This window comes from Triticum aestivum, chromosome 1B, assembly GCF_018294505.1.
Source record: "Triticum aestivum cultivar Chinese Spring chromosome 1B, IWGSC CS RefSeq v2.1, whole genome shotgun sequence".
NCBI lineage: Eukaryota > Viridiplantae > Streptophyta > Magnoliopsida > Poales > Poaceae > Triticum > Triticum aestivum.
The window spans coordinates 660,372,621-660,397,819 of record NC_057795.1 but is presented as its reverse complement, the minus strand read 5'-3'; the positions used below and the strand labels follow the sequence as shown (position 1 = coordinate 660,397,819).

The following is a 25,199-nucleotide window of genomic DNA, read 5'->3' as shown; positions in this document are numbered from 1 at the left end:
GATTGTCGGAGAGGTATCTCTGGGCCCTCTCGGTAATGCACATCATTATAAGCCTTGCAAGCAATGTGACCAAATGAGTTGGTTACGGGATGATGCATAACGAGTAAAGAGACTTGCCGGTAACGAGATTGAACTAGGTATTGGATATCGACGATCAAATCTCGGGCAAGTAACATACCGATGACAAAAGGAACAACGTATGTTGTTATGCGGTTTGACCGATAAAGATCTTCGTAGAATATGTAGGAACCAATATGGGCATCCAGGTTCCACTATTGGTTATTGACCGAGAATAGTTCTAAGTCATGTCTACATAGTTCTCGAACCCGTAGGGTCCGCACGCTTAACGTTACGATGACAGTTTTATTATGAGTTTATAAGTTTTGATGTACCGAAGTTTGTTCGGAGTCCCGGATGTGATCACGGACATGACGAGGAGTCTCGAAATGGTCGAGACATAAAGATTGATATATTGTAAGCCTATGTTTGGACATCGAAAAGGTTCCGGGTGAAATCGGGATTTTACTGGAACACCGGGGGGTTACCGGAACCCTCCCGGGGGTTAATGGGCCTTAGTGGGCCATGAGGGAGAAGAGGAGGGCCGGCCAGGGCAGGCCGCGCGCCCCCTCCCCCCCTAGTCCGAATAGGACAAGGAAGGGGGGAGGGGGCGGCGCCCCCCTTTCCTCTTTCCCCTCCCTCCTTTCCTTCTCCACCAAGGCAAGAGGGGGGAGTCCTACTCCCGGTGGGAGTAGGACTCCTCCAGGCGCACCCCAAGGGGGCCGGCCGCACCTCCCCCTCCCTCCTTTATATACGGGGGCAGGGGGGCACCCCAGAACACACAAGTTGATCTACGGATCGTTCCTTAGCCGTGTGCGGTGCCCCCCCCCCCCACCATATTCCACCTCAGTCATATCGTCGCGGAGTTTAGGCGAAGCCCTGCGCCGGTAGAACATCATCATCGTCACCACGCCGTCGTGCTGACGGAACTCATCCCCGACACCCTGCTAGATCGGAGTCCGGGGATCGTCATCGAGCTGAACGTGTGCTGAACTCGGAGGTGCCGTACGTTCGGTACTTGGATCGGTCGGATCATGAAGACGTACGACTACATCAACCGCGTTGTCATAATGCTTCCGCTTACGGTCTACGAGGGTACGTGGACAACACTCTCCCCTCTCATTGCTATGTCATCATCATGATCTTGCGTGTGCGTAGGAATTTTTTTGAAATTACTACGTTCCCCAACAGTGGTATCAGAGCCTGGTTTTATGCGTTGATGTTATATGCACAAGTAGAACACAAGTGAGTTGTGGGCGATACAAGTCATACTGCTTACCAGCATGTCATACTTTGGTTCGGCGGTATTGTGAGATGAAGCGGCCCGGACCGACATTACGGGTACGCTTACGCGAGACTGGTTTCATCGTTGCGAGCACTTGTGCTTAAAGGTGGCTGGCGGGTGTCTGTCTCTCTCACTTTAGCTGAATCGAGTGTGGCTATGCCCGGTCCTTGCGAAGGTTAAAACAACACTAACTTGACGAACTATCGTTGTGGTTTTGATGCGTAGGTAAGAATGGTTCTTGCTAAGCCCGTAGCAGCCACATAAAATTTGCAACAACAAAGTAGAGGACGTCTAACTTGTTTTTGCAGGGCATGTTGTGATGTGATATGGTCAAGACGTGATGCTATATTTTATTGTATGAGATGATCATGTTTTGTAACCGAAGTTATCGGCAACTGGCAGGAGCCATATGGTTGTCGCTTTATTGTATGAAATGCAAACGCCCTGTAATTGCTTTACTTTATCACTAAGCGGTAGCGATAGTCGTAGAAGCAATAGATGGCGTAAACGACAAAGATGCTACGATGAAGATCAAGGTGTCGCGCCGGTGACGATGGTGATCACGACGGTGCTTCGGAGATGGAGATCACAAGCACAAGATGATGATGGCCATATCATATCACTTATATTGATTGCATGTGATGTTAATCCTTTATGCATCTTATCTTGTTTTGATTGACGGTAGCATTTTAAGATGATCTCTCACTAAAATTATCAAGAAGTGTTCTCCCTGAGTATGCACCGTTGCCAAAGTTCGTCGTGCCCAGACACCACGTGAATGATCGGGTGTGATGAGCTCTACGTCCATCTACAACGGGTGCAAGCCAGTTTTTTGCACATGCAGAATACTCAGGTTAAACTTGACGAGCCTAGCATATGCAGATATGGCCTCGGAAACACGGAGACCGAAAGGTCGAGCGTGAATCATATAGTAGATATGATCAACAGAGTGATGTTCACCATTGAAAACTACTCCATCTCACGTGATGATCGGTTATGGTTTAGTTGATTTGGATCACGTGATCACTTAGATGACTAGAGAGATGTCTGTCTAAGTGGGAGGTCTTAAGTAATATGATTAATTAAACTTAAATTTATCATGAACTTAGTACCTGATAGTTTTTTTCTTATCTATGTTTGTTGTAGATAGATGGCTCGTGCTGTTGTTCCGTTGAATTTTAATGCGTTCCTTGAGAAAGCAAAGTTGAAAGATGATGGTAGCAATTACACGGACTGGGTCCGTAACCTGAGGATTATCCTCATTGCTGCACAGAAAAGTTACGTCCTGGAAGCACCGCTGGGTGCCAGGCCTGCTGCTGATGCAACTGACAACGTTAAGAACGTCTGGCAGAGCAAAGCTGATGACTACTCGATAGTTCAGTGTGCCATGCTTTACGGCTTAGAACTGGGTCTTCAACGACGTTTTGAACGTCATGGAGCATATGAGATATTCCAGGAGTTGAAGTTAATATTTGAAGCAAATGCCCGGATTGAGAGATATGAAGTCTCCAATAAGTTCTATAGCTGCAAGATGGAGGAGAATAGTTCTGTCAGTGAACATATACTCAAAATGTCTGGGTATAATAATCACTTGATTCAACTGGGAGTTAATCTTCCTGATGATAGTGTCATTGACAGAATTCTTCAATCACTGCCACCAAGCTACAAGAGCTTCGTGATGAACTATAATATGCAAGGGATGAACAAGACTATTCCCGATCTCTTCGCAATGCTAAAAGCCGCGGAGGTAGAAATCAAGAAGGAGCATCAAGTGTTGATGGTTAATAAGACCACCAGTTTCAAGAAAAAGGGCAAAGGGAAGAAGAAGGGGAACTTCAAGAAGAACAGTAAGCAAGTTGCTGCTCAAGAGAAGAAACCCAAGTCCGGACATAAGCCTGAAACTGAGTGCTTCTACTGCAAGTAGACTGGACACTGGAAGCAGAACTGCCCCAAGTATTTGGCGGATAAGAAGGATGGCAAGGTGAACAAAGGTATATGTGATATACATGTTATTGATGTGTACCTTACTAGAGCTCGCAGTAGCACCTGGGTATTTGATACTGGTTCTGTTGCTAACATTTGCAACTCGAAACAGGGACTACGGAATAAGCGAGCACTGGCCAAGGATGAGGTGACGATGCGCGTGGGAAACGGTTCCAAAGTCAATGTGATCGCGGTCGGCACACTACCTCTACATCTACCTTCGGGATTAGTTTTAGACCTGAATAATTGTTATTTGGTGCCAGCGTTGAGCATGAACATTATATCTGGATCTTGTTTGATGCGAGACGGTTATTCATTTAAATCAGAGAATAATGGTTGTTCTATTTATATGAGTAATATCTTTTATGGTCATGCACCCTTGAAGAGTGGTCTATTTTTATTGAATCTCGATAGTAGTGATACACATATTCATAGTGTTGAAACCAAAAGATGCAGAGTTAATAATGACAGTGCAACCTATTTGTGGCACTGCCGTTTAGGTCATATCGGTGTAAAACGCATGAAGAAACTCCATACTGGTGGAATTTTGGAATCACTTGATTATGAATCACTTGGTACTTGCGAACCGTGCCTCATGGGCAAGATGACTAAAACACCGTTCTCCGGTTCTATGGAGAGAGCAACAGATTTGTTGGAAATCATACATACTGATGTTTGTGGTCCAATGAATGTTGAGGCTCGCGGCGGGTATCGTTATTTTGTCACCTTCATAGATGATTTGAGCAGATATGGATATATCTACTTGATGAAACACAAGTCTGAAACATTTGAAAAGTTCAAAGAATTTCAGAGTGAAGTGGAAAATCATCGTAACAAGAAAATAAAATTTCTACGATCTGATCGTGGAGGAGAATATTTGAGTTACGAGTTTGGTCTACATTTAAAACAATGCGGAATAGTTTCACAACTCACGCCACCCGGAACACCACAACGAAATGGTGTGTCTGAACGTCGTAATCGTACTTTACTAGATATGGTGCGATCTATGATGTCTCTTACTGACTTACCGCTATCGTTTTGGGGTTATGCTTTAGAGACGGCCGCATTCACGTTAAATAGGGCACCATCAAAATCCGTAGAGACGACGCCTTATGAACTGTGGTTTGGCAAGAAACCAAAGTTGTCATTTCTTAAAAGTTTGGGGCTGCGACGCTTATGTAAAAAAACTTCAACCAGATAAGCTCGAACCTAAATCGGAGAAATGTGTCTTCATAGGATACCCAAAAGAAACAGTTGGGTATACCTTCTATCACAGATCCGAAGGCAAGACATTCGTTGCTAAGAATGGATCCTTTCTAGAGAAGGAGTTTCTCTCGAAAGAAGTGAGTGGGAGGAAAGTAGAACTTGATGAGGTAACTGTACCTACTCCCTTATTGGAAAGTAGTTCATCACATGAATCGGTTCCTGTGACACCTACACCAATTAGTGAGGAAGCTAATGATATTGATCATGAAACTTCAGATCAAATTTCTACTGAACTTCGAAGGTCTACCAGAATAAGATCCGCACCAGAGTGGTACGGTAATCCTATTCTGGAAGTCATGTTACTTGACCATGACGAACCTACGAACTATGAGGAAGCGATGATGAGCCCAGATTCCGCAAAATGGCTAGAGGCCATGAAATCTGAGATGGGATCCATGTATGAGAACAAAGTATGGACTTTGGTTGACTTGCCCGATGATCGGTAGGCCATTGAGAACAAATGGATCTCTAAGAAAAAGACTGACGCTGATGGTAATGTAACTGTCTATAAAGCTCGACTTGTTGCGAAAGGTTTTCGACAAGTTCAAGGAGTTGACTATGATGAGACTTTCTCACCCGTAGCGATGCTTAAGTCTGTCTGAATCATGTTAGCTATTGCTGCATTTCATGATTATGAAATTTGGCAAATGGATGTCAAAACTGCATTCTTGAATGGATTTCTGGAAGAAGAGTTGTATATGATGCAGCCAGAAGGTTTTGTTGATCCAAAAGGTGCTAACAAAGTGTGCAAGCTCCAGCGTTCCATTTATGGACTGGTGCAAGCATCTCGGAGTTGGAATAAACGCTTTGATAGTGTGATGAAAGCATATGGTTTTATACAGACTTTTGGAGAAGCCTGTATTTACAAGAAAGTGAGTGGGAGCTCTGTAGCATTTCTGATATTATATGTAGATGACATATTATTAATTGGAAATGATATAGAATTTCTGGATAGTATAAAGGGATACTTGAATAAAAGTTTTTCAATGAAAGACCTCGGTGAAGCTGCTTACATATTGGGCATCAAGATCTATAGAGATAGATCAAGACGCTTAATAGGACTTTCACAAAGCACATACCTTGATAAAATTTTGAAAAGGTTCAAAATGGATCAGGCAAAGAAAGGGTTCTTGCCCGTACTACAAGGTGTGAAATTGAGTCAAACTCAATGCCCGACCACAGCAGAAGATAGAGAGAAAATAAAAGATGTTCCCTATGCTTTAGCCATAGGTTCTATCATGTATGCAATGCTGTGTACCAGACCTGATGTATGCTTAGCAGTAAGCTTGGCAGGAAGGTACCAAAGTAATCCAGGAGTGGATCACTGGACAGCGGTCAAGAACATCCTGAAATACCTGAAAAGGACTAAGGATATGTTTCTCGTATATGGAGGTGACAAAGAGCTAGTCGTAAATGGTCACTCTGTGCATTTTAAAACCGAACCGAAAAACCATACCGAAAATAAACCGAACCGAACCGATTTTTTTGTTTTTATGGTTTCTGGTTTCGGTATGGTATGAACTTTTCATACCGATTTGAACTTTGGTTTTTATGGTATATACCGAAAAACCATATGTTTAACCGAATAAACCGAAGTAAAAGATAAATTTATATTTCTTGAGATGAACAACCGTACAAGTTGTCATTTTTCTTGTACATGAGTCAAATTCACTACTAAGCACCAACATTTTTCTTGTAACATTGTCATTTTTCTCTTTTTAAAATGCTAAGCACGTCCATAACCATCAACAGATGAATCAATGCATGCATATATACTTATATATATAGTCATATACTATTTGTGTAAAATAGAATGTGTTTTGAGTCATAAATTTGCAAATTATTATTACGTCATTTTCAAATTCGCGTCAACTTTGGTTTTTATGGTATATACCGAAACCATACCGAAATAATTTGGTATATACCGAAACCGAACCGTATTTTAATTTCATACCGTATTTACCGAAGTATTAATACCATACATACCGAAAAACCGTATAGACCGAACCATGTAAACCGAATAAACCGAACGCACAGGGCTAGTAAATGGTTACGTCGATGCAAGCTTTGACACTGATCCGGACGATTCTAAATCGCAAACCGGATACGTGTTTTTATTAAACGGTGGAGCTGTAAGTTGGTGCAGGTCTAAACAAAGCGTCGTGGCGGGATCTACATGTGAAGCGGAGTACATAGCTGCTTCGGAAGCAGCAAATGAAGGAGTCTGGATGGAGGAGTTCATTTCCGATCTAGGTGTCATACCTAGTGCATCGGGACCAATGAAAATCTTCTGTGACAATACTGGTGCAATTGCCTTGGCAAAGGAATCCAGATTTCACAAGAGGACCAAGCACATCAAGAGACGCTTCAATTCCATTCGGGACCAAGTCCAAGTGGGAGACATAGAGATTTGCAAGATACATACGGATCTGAATGTTGTAGACCCGTTGACTAAGCCACTCTCACGAGCAAAACATGATCAGCACCAAGACTCCATGGGTGTTAGAATCATTACTATGTAATCTAGATTATTGACTCTAGTGCAAGTGGGAGACTGAAGGAAATATGCCCTAGAGGAAATAATAAAGTTATTATTTATTTCCTCATATCATGATAAATGTTTATTATTCATGCTAGAATTGTATTAACCGGAAACATGATACATGTGTGAATACATAGACAAACATATAGTCACTAGTATGCCTCTACTTGACTAGCTCATTAATCAAAGATGGTTATGTTTCCTAACCATAGACATGTGTTGTCATTTGATTAATGGGATCACATCATTAGGAGAATGATGTGATTGACATGACCCATTTCGTTAGCCTAGCACTTGATCGTTTAGTATATTGCTATTGCTTTCTTCATGACTTATACATGTTCCTGTAACTATGAGAATTATGAACTCCCGTTTACCGGAGGAACACTTTGGGTACTACCAAACGTCACAACGTAAATGGGTGATTATAAAGGAGTACTGCAGGTGTCTCTGAAGGTACATGTTGAGTTGGCGTATTTCGAGATTAGGTTTTGTCACTCCGATTGTCGGAGAGGTATCTCTGGGCCCTCTTGGTAATGCACATCATTATAAGCCTTGCAAGCAATGTGACCAAATGAGTTGGTTACGGGATGATGCATTACGTAACGAGTAAAGAGACTTGCCGGTAACGAGATTGAACCAGGTATTGGATACTGACGATCAAATCTCGGGCAAGTAACATACCGATGACAAAAGGAACAACGTATGTTGTTATGCGGTTTGACCGATAAAGATCTTCGTAGAACATGTAGGAACCAATATGGGCATCCACGTTCCGCTATTGGTTATTGACCGAGAATAGTTCTAAGTCATGTCTACATAGTTCTCGAACCCGTAGGGTCCGCACGCTTAACGTTACGATGACAGTTTTATTATGAGTTTATAAGTTTTGATGTACCGAAGTTTGTTCGGAGTCCCGGATGTGATCACGGACATGACGAGGTGTCTCGAAATGGTCGAGACATAAAGATTGATATATTGTAAGGCTATGTTTGGACATCGGAAAGGTTCCGGGTGAAATCGGGATTTTACCGGAACACCGGGGGGTTACCGGAACCCTCCCGGGGGTTAATGGGCCTTAGTGGGCCATGAGGGAGAAGAGGAGGGCCGGCCAGGGCAGGCCGCGCGCCCCCTCCCCCCTAGTCCGAATAGGACAAGGAAGGGGGGGGCGGCGCCCCCCTTTCCTCTTTCCCCTCCCCCCTTTCCTTCTCCACCAAGGCAAGAGGGGGGAGTCCTACTCCCGGTGGGAGTAGGACTCCTCCAGGCACACCCCAAGGGGGGCGGCCGCACCTCCCCCTCCCTCCTTTATATACGGGGGCAGGGGGGCACCCCAGAACACACAAGTTGATCTACGGATCGTTCCTTAGCCGTGTGCGGTGCCCCCCTCCACCATATTCCACCTCGGTCATATCGTCGCAGAGTTTAGGCGAAGCCCTGCGCCGGTAGAACATCATCATCGTCACCACGCCGTCGTGCTGACGGAACTCATCCCCGACACCCTGCTGGATCGAAGTCCGGGGATCGTCATCGAGCTGAACGTGTGCTGAACTCGAAGGTGCCGTACGTTCGGTACTTGGATCGGTCGGATCGTGAAGACGTACGACTACATCAACCGCGTTGTCATAACGCTTCCGCTTACGGTCTACGAGGGTACGTGGACAACACTCTCCCCTCTCGTTGCTATGTCATCACCATGATCTTGCGTGTGCGTAGGAATTTTTTTGAAATTACTACGTTCCCCAACAATAGTTGTCATCGTACTCTTCTTCTTTGCTGTCTTCCATCATAACCCCTATTTCTCCGTGCCTCGTCCAAACATTATAGTGTGGCATGAAACCCTTGTAAAGCAGGTGGGTGTGGAGGATTTTCCGGTCAGAGTAAGACTTCGTATTCCCACATATAGGGCATGGACAACACATAAAACCATTCTGCTTGTTTGCCTCAGCCACTTCGAGAAAATCATGCACGCCCTTAATGTACTCGGAGGTGTGTCTTGAACCGTACATCCATTGCCGGTTCATCTGCGTGCATTATATATAATTAAGTGTGTCAAAAATCATTACAGAACATCATGAATAGATAATTAAGTGACCAAATTAATAGAAGTTCATCATCACATTAAAACCAAAGTACATACATAGTTCTCATCTAACAACATAAAGCTCTGCAGAGCATCTAAATTAATTAAACCATACACTGAAACTATGTAAAACATTTCAATGCGAAAACAAATGCGATCATAATCGCAACCAATGTAACAACTGATCCAACGACATAATGATACCAAGCCTCGGTATGAATGGCATATTTTCTAATCTTTCTAATCTTCAAGCGCATTGCATCCATCTTGATCTTGTGATTATCGACGACATTCGCAACATGCAACTCCAATATCATCTTCTCCTCCTTAATTTTTCTAATTTTTCCTTCAACAAATTGTTTTCTTCTTCAACTAAATTTAACCTCTCGACAATAAGGTCGGTTGGAATTTCCGGTTCAACAATAAAATCTATGTCACGTTGGTCGGCATAATTGTCATTAACAATAAATGAACCAATAGTTATGAAAAGATAATATATACCACATCTGAATCATAGACAAGACGAGGGCCGATGGGGGCGGATACCAAAACCATCGCACTATATAAGATGCAATAATAAAAGTAAGAAAATTATACAAGTATCTATATAAACATACAAGTAAGAGTTTTTTTTCCTTTCAGAAAGAAGATAAGAACAAGAGGCTCACCACGGTGGTGCCGGCGACGAGATCGGTGCGGGCGATCGACGGCGGTGAAGACGGGAACGGGACGTGACGGACCGCTAAACCTAGACAAATATTGAGAAAAATGGAGCTTGGAGGTGGAGCTTGGAGAGGAGAAAGCTTAAGTAGTGTGGCTCGGGCATTCCATCGAACACCTCGTGTGCATAGGAGGTGAGCTAGAGCACCACAAAGCTCTCTCCTCGCCGGCCACGAAAAACAGAGCAGTGAGAGTGCTCTGCTCGCGGGGTATATATAGGCAATTAATTGGTTCCGGTTCGTGGCTTGAATCGGGACTAAAGGGAAGCCTTTGGTCCCGGTTCATTCCCCCAACCGGGACCAATGATGATGGGCCAGGAGCAAGGCACATTGGTCCCGGTTCGTCCCACCAACCGGGACCAAAAGGTTCAGATGAACCGGGACCAATGGCCCACGTGGCCCGGCCGGCCCCCGGGGCTCACGAACCGGGTCCAATGCCCCCATTGGTCCCGGTTCTGGATTGAACCGGGACTAATGGGCTGACCCGGCCTGGACCATTGCCTCCTTTTCTACTAGTGAACACCATCAACCAGATCTCGTTGGGGGTGGATGAAATTATCAAAGGCAAATTTCATGTAGTGTCTTGTAACACCTGGGGAGATACAGGAAGAACAGGTTGTCGCCACCCCGCAAACCATGGCCAAATCCGAGCATCGGATCGGTTGCGTTGTCGGTGGATGGATCCTTTAATGCCACAGACGGTTCAGCGGGCTCGGGTATGATCTGAAGAGATGATAAGGGTGGTGTGATCTTCGTAGCCTTCCGCAAGTGGTTCCACTGCAATGATGCCCTAGAGGCTGAACTACATGCGACGCGGGAAGGTCTTAAATTGGCGATTGAGCATTCACACATCACGATCATGGTGCAATCATATTGTGTGCCGGCTCTCAATGCTCTTCCTGATGCATCTCTGAATAAATCAGCTTATGGCCATATATGGTTCAGGACATTAAGTTTTACTTGAGTGATAGGGTTTTTATTTCTGTAAAGATTACTCGTGAACAAAATAAGGTTGCAGATCGTTTAGCGAACTTTGGTCGGTGTGGAGATAGCACAGCATGTTGGCTTGGGCAACCTTCACCGTGTGTCAGTGAATTAGTCGCTGAAGATTGTAACTCTATCATTTTGAAATAAAACCCGCGCTCGTGCCCTGCCTGCCATAAATCCCTCGGAAACCCCGGCCGGCCAGCTCTACCAGGGAGGAGCGCAATGGAGGCCAACTTTTGGGACTGGCTCCACCACGGCGGCGCCATGCTCCCGCGGCCCAGCCATCCCCTCGTGCACCCGGACCCGGAGGTTGCTGCTGCTGCGGCGGCGGCGGAGCAGGGGCAGGCTCCGGCTGCAGGAGCTCAGGGCCCGGCTCCAGCTGCAGCGGTGGCTCAGGGGCAGCCGGCTGCGGCGGCGGCGCAGGGGCAGGCGATTGTGGCGGCGCAGGGGCAGGGGCAGGGGGTTGTAGCAGCTCAGGGGCAGGGGCAGGGCCCGGCTCCGGCTGCGGCGGCGCAGGGGGGAAACGCGAACGGGGACGCGCCGCCGCCCGGGGTGCTGATGGTGGACCTGCTGGGGGCGCCGGGGACGCGCTGGGGGCTCGGCACCCGCCTCGCGCAGGCCGTCTTCGCGGCCGCCGCCGTCGCCTCCATGGCCTCCACCGACGACTTCCGCGTCGTCACCGCCTTCAGGTGCGTGCGCGCTCGCCCCTCGCTCCACACCTTCTTTCTACCGTCTCGATCCACTGCCACGGCACCATCCGGCTGCCATTATTCCTCTTTTGCTCCCAGACCAGCAGATCGATTTCTCCTTGGAACGGATGCTCTCTGAGGTGGGGCTATCCTGTTTTCACTTCAATACTTCAGGGATTCATTCATTCATTGTGTGTGCCTCAGGGAGTGGGGGACTGCATATTATACAGTAGAAGTAGTTAGCCAATTTCTAGGGGCTGTCTGTTCACCTGTTAATATCTCTGTAGTCTGTACATGCTTCAAATGGGGATGGCTTTCATGCTCCCTTGAATTGAATGCATTTTGATCTTAATTATACTTGCCACACAGTAACAAAATAAGCAGCAGCCTGAGCTTTCAGGTTCAGGGTTTCTCTTGACACATAGTACTACTAGCAAGCATGAACATGAAAGCTGCGATTTTCAGACGGGTGCTTTCTTGATCCTCCAAAGACCGATGCTCATATTTTTCTGCGCATTTCGCTACTTTTACACCTTTTGAATTGGTTTGGCATCCTGAGAGAGGCAATGCAATTAGATCGGATGGTGACATGGTCATGTTCATAGTTGTGTCCTTTGGATATAACAATGTTTAGCTTGAGACCTTGTTTGCTGATCATAACCATTTGTGTGAAAAAACAGCAGATTGATGTTCGTGTGCATAGTTTTTTTAGGCATTCATCAAAAGCATCTCGTTGCTGTGTGCACTGATAAGCTTGGCTGGTTGTTGGAATTCAGAACAGTGTGATTGTTGTAATGGGCATTCCTCATATGCATTACATTGCTGTCTTTGGGGAAACATTTGAAGATCTATTCTCAGTCAGTGTTGGCCTTGGGGTATAGCATCGAGAACTAGAAGAAACAATGTAGCATGCTAGCGTATCTTACTACCTTATTTCTGTGGGGCGATTAGATAGCGTTTTCCACCACAGATTGATTTTACAACTTGGAACACGGGATTGATTTCCTCCTATAGATGAGATGAACTCACTGTTGCTCTTCCGAGCAGCCTCCTCATCGCAGCAGCAAGCCTGCAATGCCTGTGGAGCCTTGCTCTGGGCGCTGTGGACATCTACGCACTTCTTGTCAAGCGTGCCTTCCGGTCTCCTCGAGCTACCACCATGTACTCCATCGGGGACTGGGTAAGTCACATATTTTCTCAGGCACCTCAGAACAAAACCGCCCTCTGTCACTCATTCCTTGTGGTCTCTTGCACTAGAAAAGCTTTACATACCTGAACAAGCAAATAATCATTTAATGATCAGGTGCATTTTTCTTTCTCCTAAAAGCGTTTTGTCTGCAGGTCCAGGTGCGCCGACGTTCGCTGCAGCAAGTGGATCGGCAGGCATCACCATTCTCCTCAACGACGACCTGATGATGTGCTCGGAGAACCACTGCCCAAGCTTCATGGCCGCCACCGCCATGGCTTTCTTTAGCTGGTTTGCGATCGCGCCGTCCTGCCTCTTTAACCTCATGATGGCGGTCTACAGAGTGCAGAGAGCTTAGTAGTTCGCGGGGCAAGCACTGGGCTGTTTGACTGTTGGTAGTACCTGTAAGCAAAGATAGAAGTTTGGCAAGGACCAAAATGTAAAATGTATTGTGTACTTATCTCTGACAAGGAATGGAGTGTGTGTGTTCGACAGTCTTCCAGAAAATCGCCAGCCCACTTCTCTTGCGAGTTTACGGAGGCGCAAGTGATAATCCGGCGAATCCCAACATGGCATCAGAGCAGGTTGGCGTTCCGGCGGTGGCGGCGTAGTCCCTCACCGGCAAGGCGGCCAGGCCTGGCGGGGTCAGGAGAGAGAGGAGGCTGCTCTTGTGCGTGCGCGACGCGGAGGAGCAGGCGGTTGTGGGCGCGTTCTGGGCGAGCTGGCTGCAGAGTAGGAGGCGCAGGAGGTGCTGCGGGAACTGCTGAGTGTTGGTCTGTTGTCCTGCTGCTGATTGACCAAGGAGAAGGGCAGCTGCTGGTGCATCTGGATCTGCTGCTGCTCTGTGGGGTGTGGCTGCGGCTGCTGCTTGGAAGGGCTCCTGTCCTGGCTGCTGCTGCTACTGGTGGAACTGTGTGGCAGAGGAGGAGCAGTGGAGGAGTGTAGAGAAGGTAGAAGGTGAGGTCCCCTTCAACTGTGGCTGCTGGTAGGTTGCAAGGGAGAAGAAAGGGAGGTGCCTGGTGCCTGCTGTGTGTGCGAGCAGAGAAAAGGTGAACTGGTGAGGTAGTGAAGATGAAGATGACTTGTGGCTTCAACAAGTAGAGAAGAGGTGTGTTGCCTAAATCTGAATTTGTTCGTGGGTTGTTGTTGTTGCCTTGGAGTGGAGAGAAGAACAAAGCAGTAGACCAAAGAGCAGTGTGCAATTGAGGCTGTGAGGGTCAGAGTAAGTTTCGATTGGTAGTGGAGTTGTGAGTGATTGTGTGAAGGTGTGCATTCTGGTAGTGGAAGGCCAGGGAATTTGCAGCTTTATGGATGGAAAATATCAGGCTCTGTTTTCCGGGATTGGTAAGCAAAGGGACGATGGTTCAGGTTTGGTAGAGGTAAAGGATGTGGTAGTGGTACTGCAAAATCATGGCAGCGAGAGGGGGATTGGTTGTGTCCAAATACAAGATGTGAGAATGTAAATTTTGCATTTCGAGGTGTCTGTAATCGCTGTCGGGCAGCACGTCCTACTGATGTTAGTGCAATGGGGACAACTAAAAATGATGGAAAATCTCAGACTATTACTGTCGAAATGACTACTGATGAGTTGAAGAAGTGGCTTCGGTTCAAGGAAGGAATCATTGATGAAAGGTCAACAACCAAGATATTTGCTACATCTGCTAACCCCTGTGGTAATACTTCGAAATTTGTGAAAGGAAGTTATTTTGAGACTGGTACACAGTGGTTAATAGACTCTGGTGCGTCTAAACATATGGCCGGTTCATATAAGGATTTCTGCAGTTATACTCCTGATTTTACAGGGCAAAATGTTAGACTTGCTGATGGTTCTGGCCAGAGTATTAAGGGAGTAGGCACAGTTAAATGTTGCCCAAATATGACTCTATCATCTGTTTTACATGTTCCCTCATTCCCAATCAATTTGCTATCCATCAGCTGCATTACAGGAGAACTTAATTGTGCTGTAATCTTCTTCCCAACATGGTGTTTATTCCTGGAACTTGGGACTTGGAAAATCCTTGGGACAGGAATTATGCGAGGTGGTCTATACTACTTGGATGATGATATGGCACCTATGACTGCTGTTGTGCTATCTCAGTCACCATTGGAAGAATTTCTTCTTCATCATCGCAGGCTGGGACACATATCCTTTAACACCCTGGGTCAGTTGTATCCTATTCTCTATAATAAAATTTGCAAAGAAAGTCTAGTATGTGATGCTTGTCAGTATGGGAAGCTAACCCGTAGTATATATACTTCATCTGATCACAGAAGTATGGTGCCATTTCAAACTATCCACTCAGATGTGTGGGGTCCTAGTGGGGTGTGGTCACTTTATGGATACAAATCTTTCGTTACATTTATTGACTGTTGCACTAGGACTACTTGGGTTTATGTACTGAGAAATAAAAGTGACGTGTTTGAATGCTTTAAGGATTTCCACAACCTAATCAAGAATCAATATGATGCACGGGTGAAAATATTTCGAACTGACAATGGTACAGAATATGTAAATAACCAATTTGATGAGTATCTGTCAAGCTTTGGGATTATCCATCAAACTAGTTGCCCAGGTACTTCCCAGCAGAATGGGTTGGCTGAAAGGAAGAACAGACATCTCTTAGAAATCACCTGGTGTATCATGTTAGCTATGAATGTTCCTAAATATTTGTGGGCTGAAGCTGTGATGACAGCGGCTTATTTGATGAATAGAATGCCATCCCGGGTGCTCAATAACAAGACACCGCTTGAGTGTCTAACTGGTGAAACCACATATGTTGTGCCACCAAAGGTATTTGGATGTGTATGTTTTGTGAGGGATCATAGACCATCAGTTGGCAAGTTTGACCCTAGAGCAGTGAAATGTGTATTTGTGGGATACTCTGGAAAACAAAAGGGTTATAAATGTTGGTGCCCATCAGAGAAACGGATGTTTGTGAGCATGGATGTAGTGTTCAGGGAGCATGAACCTTTCTATGGGGAATCAGTAGATTTAACTGATGTCTTTCCTGATTTATATGTTAATGATGCTACAGATCTGGACAACGAGATAGGGGGAGATAAAGGTGAAGAATATAATGAAGCAGCATCCAGGAATATGATTGTTGGAGTGATTCCAGCTGCAGATATGTATGACGATGAAGATGAAGGTACATCAGAAGCTGAACAGAAACGGACACAGGGGGAGCTACGAGATGAATCAAATGAAGCTGTTAAGTGGCCTAAACCAAATGAAGAACAAGAAGTTCAGGTGTATAAAAGGAGACAGTGGCCTAAACCAAATGAAGAACAAGAAGTTCAGGTGTATAAAAGGAGAAACCGATCTGAGAAGGAAGTTATTCCATCTAGGTGTGATCATGAAGCTCAAGAAGCTCCTGCAATACAAGCACAAGAAACCTTGCCAAGTGTGACACAATCAGATGTGCATGAGTCATCTCCTCAAGTTGATGAGTTAGATATTCCTATCGCTCGCAGAAAGCAGCCACGTTCCACTGCAGGGAAGTTACCATCAAATCTATCTCAATATGATATTTCTAATTATGTCTCATATGTATCATTGGGCTCCCAATATAAATCATTTATAGATGCACTAGATTCCACTCTACCTATACCACGTGATTGGCAGGAGGCGAAACAATATCCGGAGTGGAGAGCTGCTATGATAGAGGAGATGACAGCACTTGATAAAAATAATACTTGGGTACTCACTACTCTTCCTCCTAACAAAAGGGTTGTTGGTTGTAAATGGGTATTTACTGTAAAACAAAATTCAGAGGGAAAAGTAGAAAGATATAAAGCCAGGTTAGTGGCAAAGGGGTATAGTCAGACTTATGGAGTGGACTATGATGAGACCTTCGCACCAGTGGCGAAAATGAACACCATTAGGGCTCTCATATCTATAGCTGCAAATAATAAGTGGAGGTTATTTCAAATGGATGTTAAAAATGCTTTTCTTCATGGAGATTTGAAAGAAGAGGTTTATATGGAGATTCCCCCTGGGTTTGGTACACAAGAAACAAAGGGTAAAGTGTGTAGGCTGAAAAGGTCTCTATATGGTTTGAAACAGTCACCTAGAGCATGGTTTGGACGACTTAGAAAGGAGATATGCTCTATTGGTTATCGACAAAGCAATGCAGATCACACCCTTTTCTTTAAGTACCAGAGTGGCAAGATTGTCATCCTTATTGTGTATGTTGATGATATTGTGATCACAGGCAATGATGATGATGGGATAGCATTCCTAAAGAAGATGTTGGCCAAGTCATTTGAAGTTAAGGATCTGGGTTTTCTTCATTATTTCCTGGGAATTGAGGTTGCATATGGATCACAAGGCATTTACTTATCGCAAAGAAAATATGTACTTGATTTACTCGCTGAAACTGGCATGCTAAATTGTAGACCAGCGACAACTCCAATTGAGCAGAACCATCGTATTCGAGCAGATTCTGGTGATCCTGTGGACAAACATCAATATCAAAGGTTAGTTGGTCGGTTAATTTATTTATCACACACTAGGCCAGACATTGCCTATGCTGTTAGCTTGGTGAGCAGATTTATGCATGACCCGAGATCAAGTCATTTAGATGTTGTGCACAGAATACTAAGATATCTTAAAGGTTGTCCGGGAAGAGGGATTCTATTTTCTAATCATGGACACTTAAAAGTAGAGGGTTTTACTGATGCTGATTGGGCTGGGTGCCTAGACGATAGAAGGTCTACATCTGGCTACTGTGTTTTCGTTGGTGGTAATCTTGTTAGTTGGAGGAGCAAAAAACAAAGTGTGGTGGCACGATCTACTGCTGAAGCAGAGTTTAGATCCATGGCTTCAGGACTATGTGAATTGATGTGGTTGAGGATACTATTATCTGAACTTAGGCTTTTTGATGGAGGACCACTGCAACTTTTTTGTGATAACCAGGCTGTAATCAAGTTAATACACAATCCAGTCCAGCATGATAGAACTAAACACATCGAAATTGATAGACATTTCATAAGAGAAAAGCTAGACGAGGGACTTCTCCAAGTTGACTTTGTTAGATCTGAAAATCAACTTGCAGATGTATTAACAAAGGGTGTTAGTGTTGTATCTTTTGAAAAACTATGTAGCAAGATGGGGCTCATAAATATATTTGCCCCATCTTGAGGGGGAGTGTTGGTAGTACCTGTAAGCAAAGATAGAAGTTTGGCAAGGACCAAAATGTAAAATGTATTGTGTACTTATCTCTGACAAGGAATGGAGTGTGTGTGTTCGACAGTCTTCCAGAAAATCGCCAGCCCACTTCTCTTGCGAGTTTACGGAGGCGCAAGTGATAATCCGGCGAATCCCAACATTGACCAACTAGGTGGCACATCTGATACAGTTATACAATGGCACCGCATTATCGACATTTCTGTAGTAACTAGGGAGTACATAACTCTGATGTTCAGAAGGGTGGCTGTGAAGCTCTGCGTTCTGTTTTCAGCAGCGTGTGGATGCATGCCTTCTTATTATGTGAGGCTTGGCTGGAGGTTGTGATCTGGAGATGAACTAACTGATGTGCTACTTTGTTTAGAGCTCAAGGTTGCTGATATGATAATTATATCTGATTCTGTTTCGTAACTTTTTTGTCGATATCCGGATCTTAGGCCCTGAGATTACTTGTGTGTAGCGCCGTTGTCGCTTACGAGTGCCGAATTATCAGTTCGTCGAGGAGGCCCTTGGTTGTTCTTCTAAATAAAAACCCCAGTGCATTCTTAGTGCCCCTTGGTCAGAGTCTTTTCTCAGGATGTTAGTGCCGATAGATGTTGATGCCAGTAGATGGCATCAGAGTTCCGGCTGAAAATCATTTTTACATGGCTTTTACTGCTGTGATGATCTGAACAAAATGATCTGCCAGTACCGGTTCATGAGAGGTGATTAGTAACAATCATGTAAGTTGTGCGACAAGCAGAACATATGCTTCACTTTCTTAAGAGTACATAAGTGTTAAGTGGAGAAGCACAAGTTTCAATATTTGAAAGTAATTTAGACTGAAATATGCACCATGCTGCGTATATCAGTCTAAATTTCATGCCCCAGAAACCCAGAGCTGAAGAAAAACGATCCTTGTATTATTTGTTCTTATGTTAATAGTACATAATAGCCCAGTTTTGAAAGGGAAGAAAAACGCTTACACAAGACTCTCGCTTTCTCGGCAATTTTTGCAAGACCTTTCACAGTATAACACTTTTTAGCAGAAGAGTATATGCTTTAGGAATTCTCTGTAATTGCAGAAGCTTATCTTCTAGAAAAATCACCAAGTCAGTCAAGCTCTGTGACCATCAGATACTGGGTAAACCATGGTCCAGAAAAAAATGGCACACTGTTATGTGATCGTCAAGCTCAATCAAACTGAATCATGGCAACTACTACAAGTCCAAAAGAAGCTAAGTTCAATACAACCGTCTGACAACTTTTCTTGTTATTAGTCGGACAACAACGAAAGGCAGACTATTTTGGGCAATTATAGAAAAGAACCGCTAATATAAATGGAAACACGATACTATAAATGTCTGGAATTTAGACAACACACACACACACACTACTATAAACATGACCACAACATAGAGATGGGGGGCAGAGAAATCGCAGCGGCAACTTAAAACATAAAACTAGAATTTTTCCCAACATGGCACACAATGCCCTCATTCGTCTCTAAATCACACTTCTACTTTTTATTGTTACTCGAATGGTGATTAATTATCTAGAGGTTCTTCATGCCAAACATGGCCAGGACCTAAAGAGTAACAGATTTCATGGGCAGCAGAGTCTGTTCCCTTTAAACTAACAACATCACTGCTTTCGACAAACAAAGTGTCAAGCTGGAACATAAACTAACAAATTGATGTGGGCACTATAGGTTCTGTTTCGGATGGTAAATATCGCATAGTATCCTTATGATAATGAGAAATGAGACTTGCTTAAGATACAATATGAATCTACTTTGGGGAACTGGAGATACCATATGAAAGTGCTGAACTTGACAGTTGACACAGATGTAACCTCATATAAAATATGTGTTGAAAACACTTGAGCTTTATTACAAAGTAGAAACCCGAAATATCTATGGGGCATCGCATCATCAATGCAGTAAGTATCAAATATAGGCACAAGAGGACGGCCACGGCCGATGCAGGAACTGAAACAACCACCACTTATATTCAGCAACATAACCACTGCCAAGACCTGGTTGCAGTTCACCACGAGTCTGTTCCCCTTTTGTTACTCCAAGGAGGGGTAACAACTGTTGAGTGATACATCAAATTTCAACATCAAGTTTGAAAGAGAGGTAACCTCGAGAAAGATATGTGTTGTACATTCAAGCTTTTATTACACACTATAAGTACCAAGTATCGATACAAGAGAACATCGAAGATGCAGCCCCACTCTTTTTACTGTACATATATGTATACAAGACACACTCATACATGAAATACAACCAGCAGACTTTGTAACCTATCATGTAACTGGGCCTGAAATAACGATGTTTATATTCAGCAACAGAACCGCCTGCCAAGACCTGGTGGTGGCTCACCACGAGTCTGTTCCTTTTGTTACTCCAAGGGGTATAACAATGGCCGCAATTATAGCCTGTTTGTGCGATGCAGCAAATTCGAATGCAAAGTTAGCCCAAGTATTGCACAAAACAATTAATTGTGACAGGTTATAGGTCGTAATTTGTGATTCTAATGATTACCATGTTACTTGCAATTGCTAAATCTGTACAGTAAAAATCTACTATGTTGAAAGAGCTTTTGTCAATTCAGGCATACCAATATTTTAACTGGAGCCATCACAAGTAAAATTAACTGTAAGTGTAAGCAGCACCTGAGTATAAGCTTTTGAGCTAATTTATTTTAGTTAATGTGACAAAGCTGGTTGGATGGGCCATAAAACTAAGTCTCAAATTTCTATGTGAAATCTTAACAGTAGCATAGTATTATGGTTGTATCAGAAAGGTAACTTACAGCAACAGTGCAGGCAACATATCCTGGTTTCTCTCTGTGGTCATGTACCCGGACGCAGATTAGGATGAATGCACCAATATACCACGGAATGGCAGCAAAGAAGAACCCAGCAATGAACCTTTGTTCCAGCAAGAGAACGGAACTTTGTGAGGGACTGGTTTAACTTCAGAAAGTAAGGCAAAATAGCAAGCGTATTGGGAGGCACTCACAGAAGCCAGCCCATGCCGAGCCCACAGCATGGAAGGCGCCGCATTCTCATGGGTCTTCCTTCAACAGGCCTACCTTGAACAACAGGACCATAACCTGAGGCACCAGAAACAGGACTATCATATAACATGGATGTATATTTTTCAGTCTTGTGACAATCTTAGGATTTAGGAAAAGAGGCCTACCCAAACCTCTGGAGTATATTCACTCTAGTGAGATTGAATCAGTATTACAGTATATCACCTGTTTTCTGAATGCATCGTTGCTAGAGCTATATGAAGTGATGTTAAACAAATTTTCAAAGGTTGATATTGTTGATTTTAAATCACTTGCTGCTCATTGGCTATGGAACAAAAAGTTCATGCTCTTAAACATTGTTTCTTCTGCAGTTCTGTGTGAACTTTGGATTTGCAGAAATGCCTTAGTATTTAACAGAAAAAACTGGATTTCTGTGAAACAGACTGGGCATTTGATAGTGGGTTATGTAGTGGACTGGGCAAAACTTCTCAAGGAAATTCTTGGGGGGATGCAGCCCTGTTCAGGGATCTGCTACTCAGGAAATTGAGGTCACCACTGGAGCTGGAACCAGGCTGATCTGCGCAGAGAGTATGATGGACTCTTCCTGAGCAGCTGCAGTGGGTGATGCAGATCATGTGGGAGCTACTTCGCTGGAGTACCTGATGAAGAACCTTGGACACAGTGATAGAATCCATGTGTTCAGGGTGTAACTAGCGCGAAAAAAGAAAGTAGTCCCCTCTTTGAAGAAGTGATCTGGTCTCGTTACTCCTTAGATGGGAGTATTTCTGTTCTTGCTGTAAGGTCCTTTGGTAATTGCTGTAGGTTTGCCCTTTGGCGTGTTGGTGAGGGGTAGGAGGTGCCTTTGCATTTGTGAGCTTAGCTCATCTGTGAACCTTAAAAGCTGACGCTGTATGCTGGTTTCGTCTTTCTATGAAAGATGGAACCAGGAGCGAGGCTCCTGTTGATCGGGAAAAAAAAACAGTCTTGGGGGCCCATTTGTTTTTTCTTGTGTGAGTCTAGGCACCTATTTTTTTTCCCAGTAATTGATGCGAAATAGGATCGGAAATTATTTATCTTGCTCGCTTCTAGAAGTATAAGGTGACAGATAGAAGAATGGCAATAACCTTCCAAACATTATATTTGGCTAGTGAATTCAGCACACTAAGAATTTGTTGAATTATATTTATATATGTCTTTAGATGCTCCCAACAATTCTCTTCGATGTAACGATCCGCTGCGCAATCATTGCCGCAAATACTAATCAAGACTTGTTAGCCTAAAGGAGCAAACACTACATAACTATCTAGTGTTCCAGTTTAAACAACAGTAGCCTGTTTAGCCTAGAATCCATGTGGTGAGTCGATGGATTTTTCTAGTTCAGCGAAAGCATAGGGTTCATTTACAACTAGAATTTTTCGCTGAACTAAGCGGGGAGAAAAAGAGAGTTCTGGAATTTGGATCATGCGCACGAATTTTGGATCGAAGACTTCTGAATTCTGATCATGCACACAGGCGACCGTGAGATGTGCATCATCATCGGGCATCACTGACACGGCGTTGTGCCCCACGGAAACCTCGATTTGCACGAGCTCCTCGAATCCCCGACCAAAGATGGTAAGCAAGAGTATGCGAGGAATTGTTTGTACCTGGGGCGGCCTGGTACCCCTGCGCGTAGTAGGGGTCGGCGGGCGCGTAGGGCTGCTGCTGCTGCTGGAAGCCGGGGGGCGGGGCGGGCTGGGGGAAGCCGACGGGCGGGTGGGGGCGGACGTCGGGGTGGGGGGCAGGGGGGTGGAAGGTGCCGTACTGGTACTGGGCGGGGTCCTGGCCCCGCAGGTGCGGCGGCTCCGACGGCGGGAGCGGGCCGGAGGAGGAGGAGTGGGCCATCCCCTTCTCGCCGCCGTCGCCGGCGCCGGCCTCCAGGTCCTGGCCGGCTCCCATGGTCGACGGACGGACGGAGATCGGTGGGTGGGTGGGTTGACCCTTGACTCGGGGGGCGGTGTTCCGTGCCGACGAGGTGTGTGGAAGCTGGCGGTGACAGAGAGGGAAGGGGCCAACGGCACGGCAGTGTGATTGATGTAGCCAGGGGCAAGGGACGTGGATCCGCTTGGGTCGGTGGTGGACTGACTGGTGGTTGCGCGCGGGCCGGTAGAATTGGTGGCCCGTTGTTGACGGCCTGGGCGGATGGATCAGTAGTGACTGCACGGACAGATGCAGCCCATACCTGCTAATTCACACCGACTGGAAAACTGTTCTTCTAATTAAAAAGAAAGAAAGGAAAACTGTTATTCTAAAAAAACCATAATTTTATTAGTCATTCTTTAGCTTGTTATATGATAGAACTAGTGGACGTACTGCCGTTTGGCTTGGCTCTAGTCCTGATGGTATTGTCAAACTTGCTAATTCTGAGTATAGCCCGGCTATGTGAGTAATACAAGTCATTTGCCGCAAAAAATCTCTCGGGTTATGCTAAGGGTGTGATGGGAACTTGTGCCCCTTCCTAGAATAATCGACACCATTTTCCCTCCTTTCATATCGATCTCTTCCTCCCTCGACGCCCTCATCTCCATCCTCACACCACCTCCAATCTCTTCCTCCTAATACTTGTGCCATCTATTTGGCGATCCAAGCATTAGTCCTCTACCTATTTTTCAGGTGGGTGTCTCATGTGGCTCTTACAACTCAACCTTCTGTTATTTTGATCTTTGCCCAGGTTGATTTAGCAGCAGAACGGTAACATGCCAATGTTACTTGGTGTGTCCCACCACATGTTCAATGGTTATATATAGGTTTCACTTATTTAGGCGAATTTCTCCTCAAATCTTATGGGGTCAGATGTTAGTTTCAGCTTGTGCAGCATCGGTGTTCTAGAAGATGCACCGGTCCAGAGACGTTGGCCTCATTGATGAAGCTTTCAATATCATCAAGAGTCTTCCATTGTTGACGTTCATTTTAGTTGTTCCATCTGCTAGAACTTTATAGCATATTTTTTTAAAGTCGAATACAATATTTGAAACCTTCAAAACAATTGCGTGAAAACTTATACATGTTCACTGCACATCTATAAATTTTCATTGAAAAATAGGGTGACTTGTAAGGTACACAAAAGAGACAAATTCCTGACATAAAAACAAAAAAAGAAGAAGCACAATTGGATATACATATTTGTCTTTTTTGTGTACACCATGTATGAATACATATTATTATGAACATTCTCACGTATCTAGTATACATGTATTTGAGCATGCATACTTTATTTCTGATTTTCTTTTTGTACCTGAAACATAGTTTTTTTTAGGACAGAAAAAATGGCCTCACTGGAGCCTGTCCGTCGTGCAACTTTTTGGCTCTCGGGCTCTATGGAGCCCAATATTTAGAAAAACAAAAAATGATACTTGAAAGTAAAAGAAAAATCAATTTCTCCATATAAAACTTATTAGTGTTCTCTACATATCTGTAAGTTTTCATCAAATAATATGGTAATTTTAAGCTACACAAAGAAAAAAAAACAAATTTCCGGCCCAAAACCAAAGACAAACATAAGCCCATTTTTATATACATATTTTTGTGTGTGTGCCACGTATGAACATATGTTATTATTAAACTTTCTATGTACGTAGATGGTGTACATGAGTAAGTTTCTATGTACGTACATACTGTACATGTATATGTGTACCGTGTGTGTGTACTTTTCAGATTCTTTTGAGATGGGGTCAGAGGCATTTTCTCATGTTGTGATAATATTATAAAGTAACAAAAGCAATTTATAGAGCTACAAAATTGGTGAACATGTATATTGTGCACTGATAATTAACAAATCTCCTTCTCAAATCCCGAGTGCATCCTTGGGTGAAGTTTTGGGTTTGAGCAGCTCAATAGAAATATATTCCAACATCTAGAAGGCCAAGTTTCATTATAATTAGATTTTCATATATAGTGTATACCAGCATATTTGTTTCTCGAATTGATCAAACTTACAGAAGTTTCACCTCGGACAAATGTAAAATTTCAAATAATTTGGACGTATTACTTATTATACTACCTCCTTTCCAAATTACTTGTCTTATGTTCGACTAGATACGGACATACTCCCTCTGTAAACTAATATAAAAGCATTTTAATTATAGAGGAAACGTGTTTAGATACATCAACAAATCTAAAACAAGTAATTTGAAACGGAGGGAATAGTATTTGCGA

The 25,199-nt window shown here is 44.2% G+C and overlaps 2 protein-coding genes across 5 annotated transcripts; one reads left to right on the top strand and one right to left on the bottom strand.

Moving 5' to 3' along the window:
* Nucleotides 1-11,065: 11,065 nt before the first annotated feature.
* On the top strand, nucleotides 11,066-18,913 carry LOC123146072 (CASP-like protein 5A2). Of its 4 annotated transcripts, XR_006472596.1 has the most exons (4): nucleotides 11,072-11,608; nucleotides 12,656-12,788; nucleotides 12,936-13,179; nucleotides 18,125-18,907. XR_006472596.1 is itself a non-coding variant. In XM_044565658.1 (3 exons), exons 1-3 carry the CDS (start codon nucleotides 11,142-11,144, stop codon nucleotides 13,080-13,082), a joined length of 747 nt encoding a protein of 248 aa, XP_044421593.1. In that variant the 5' UTR covers nucleotides 11,072-11,141; the 3' UTR covers nucleotides 13,083-13,301. The 4 variants fall into 4 exon arrangements, 2 of the variants coding, with proteins under 2 accessions (XP_044421593.1, XP_044421602.1); XR_006472606.1 differs by lacking the exon at nucleotides 12,656-12,788 and having other exon boundaries at nucleotides 11,066-11,608; nucleotides 12,950-13,179; nucleotides 18,125-18,913; XM_044565658.1 differs by lacking the exon at nucleotides 18,125-18,907 and having other exon boundaries at nucleotides 12,936-13,301.
* A 1,206-nt stretch (nucleotides 18,914-20,119) lies between these two features.
* LOC123146038 (60S ribosomal protein L18a-like protein) lies at nucleotides 20,120-23,062 on the bottom strand. The gene is made up of 4 exons (XM_044565611.1): nucleotides 22,652-23,062; nucleotides 20,990-21,083; nucleotides 20,781-20,898; nucleotides 20,120-20,403 (listed from the first exon to the last, which is right to left on the bottom strand). Exons 1-4 carry the CDS (start codon nucleotides 22,941-22,943, stop codon nucleotides 20,344-20,346), a joined length of 564 nt encoding a protein of 187 aa, XP_044421546.1. The 5' UTR covers nucleotides 22,944-23,062; the 3' UTR covers nucleotides 20,120-20,343.
* Nucleotides 23,063-25,199: the final 2,137 nt, after the last annotated feature.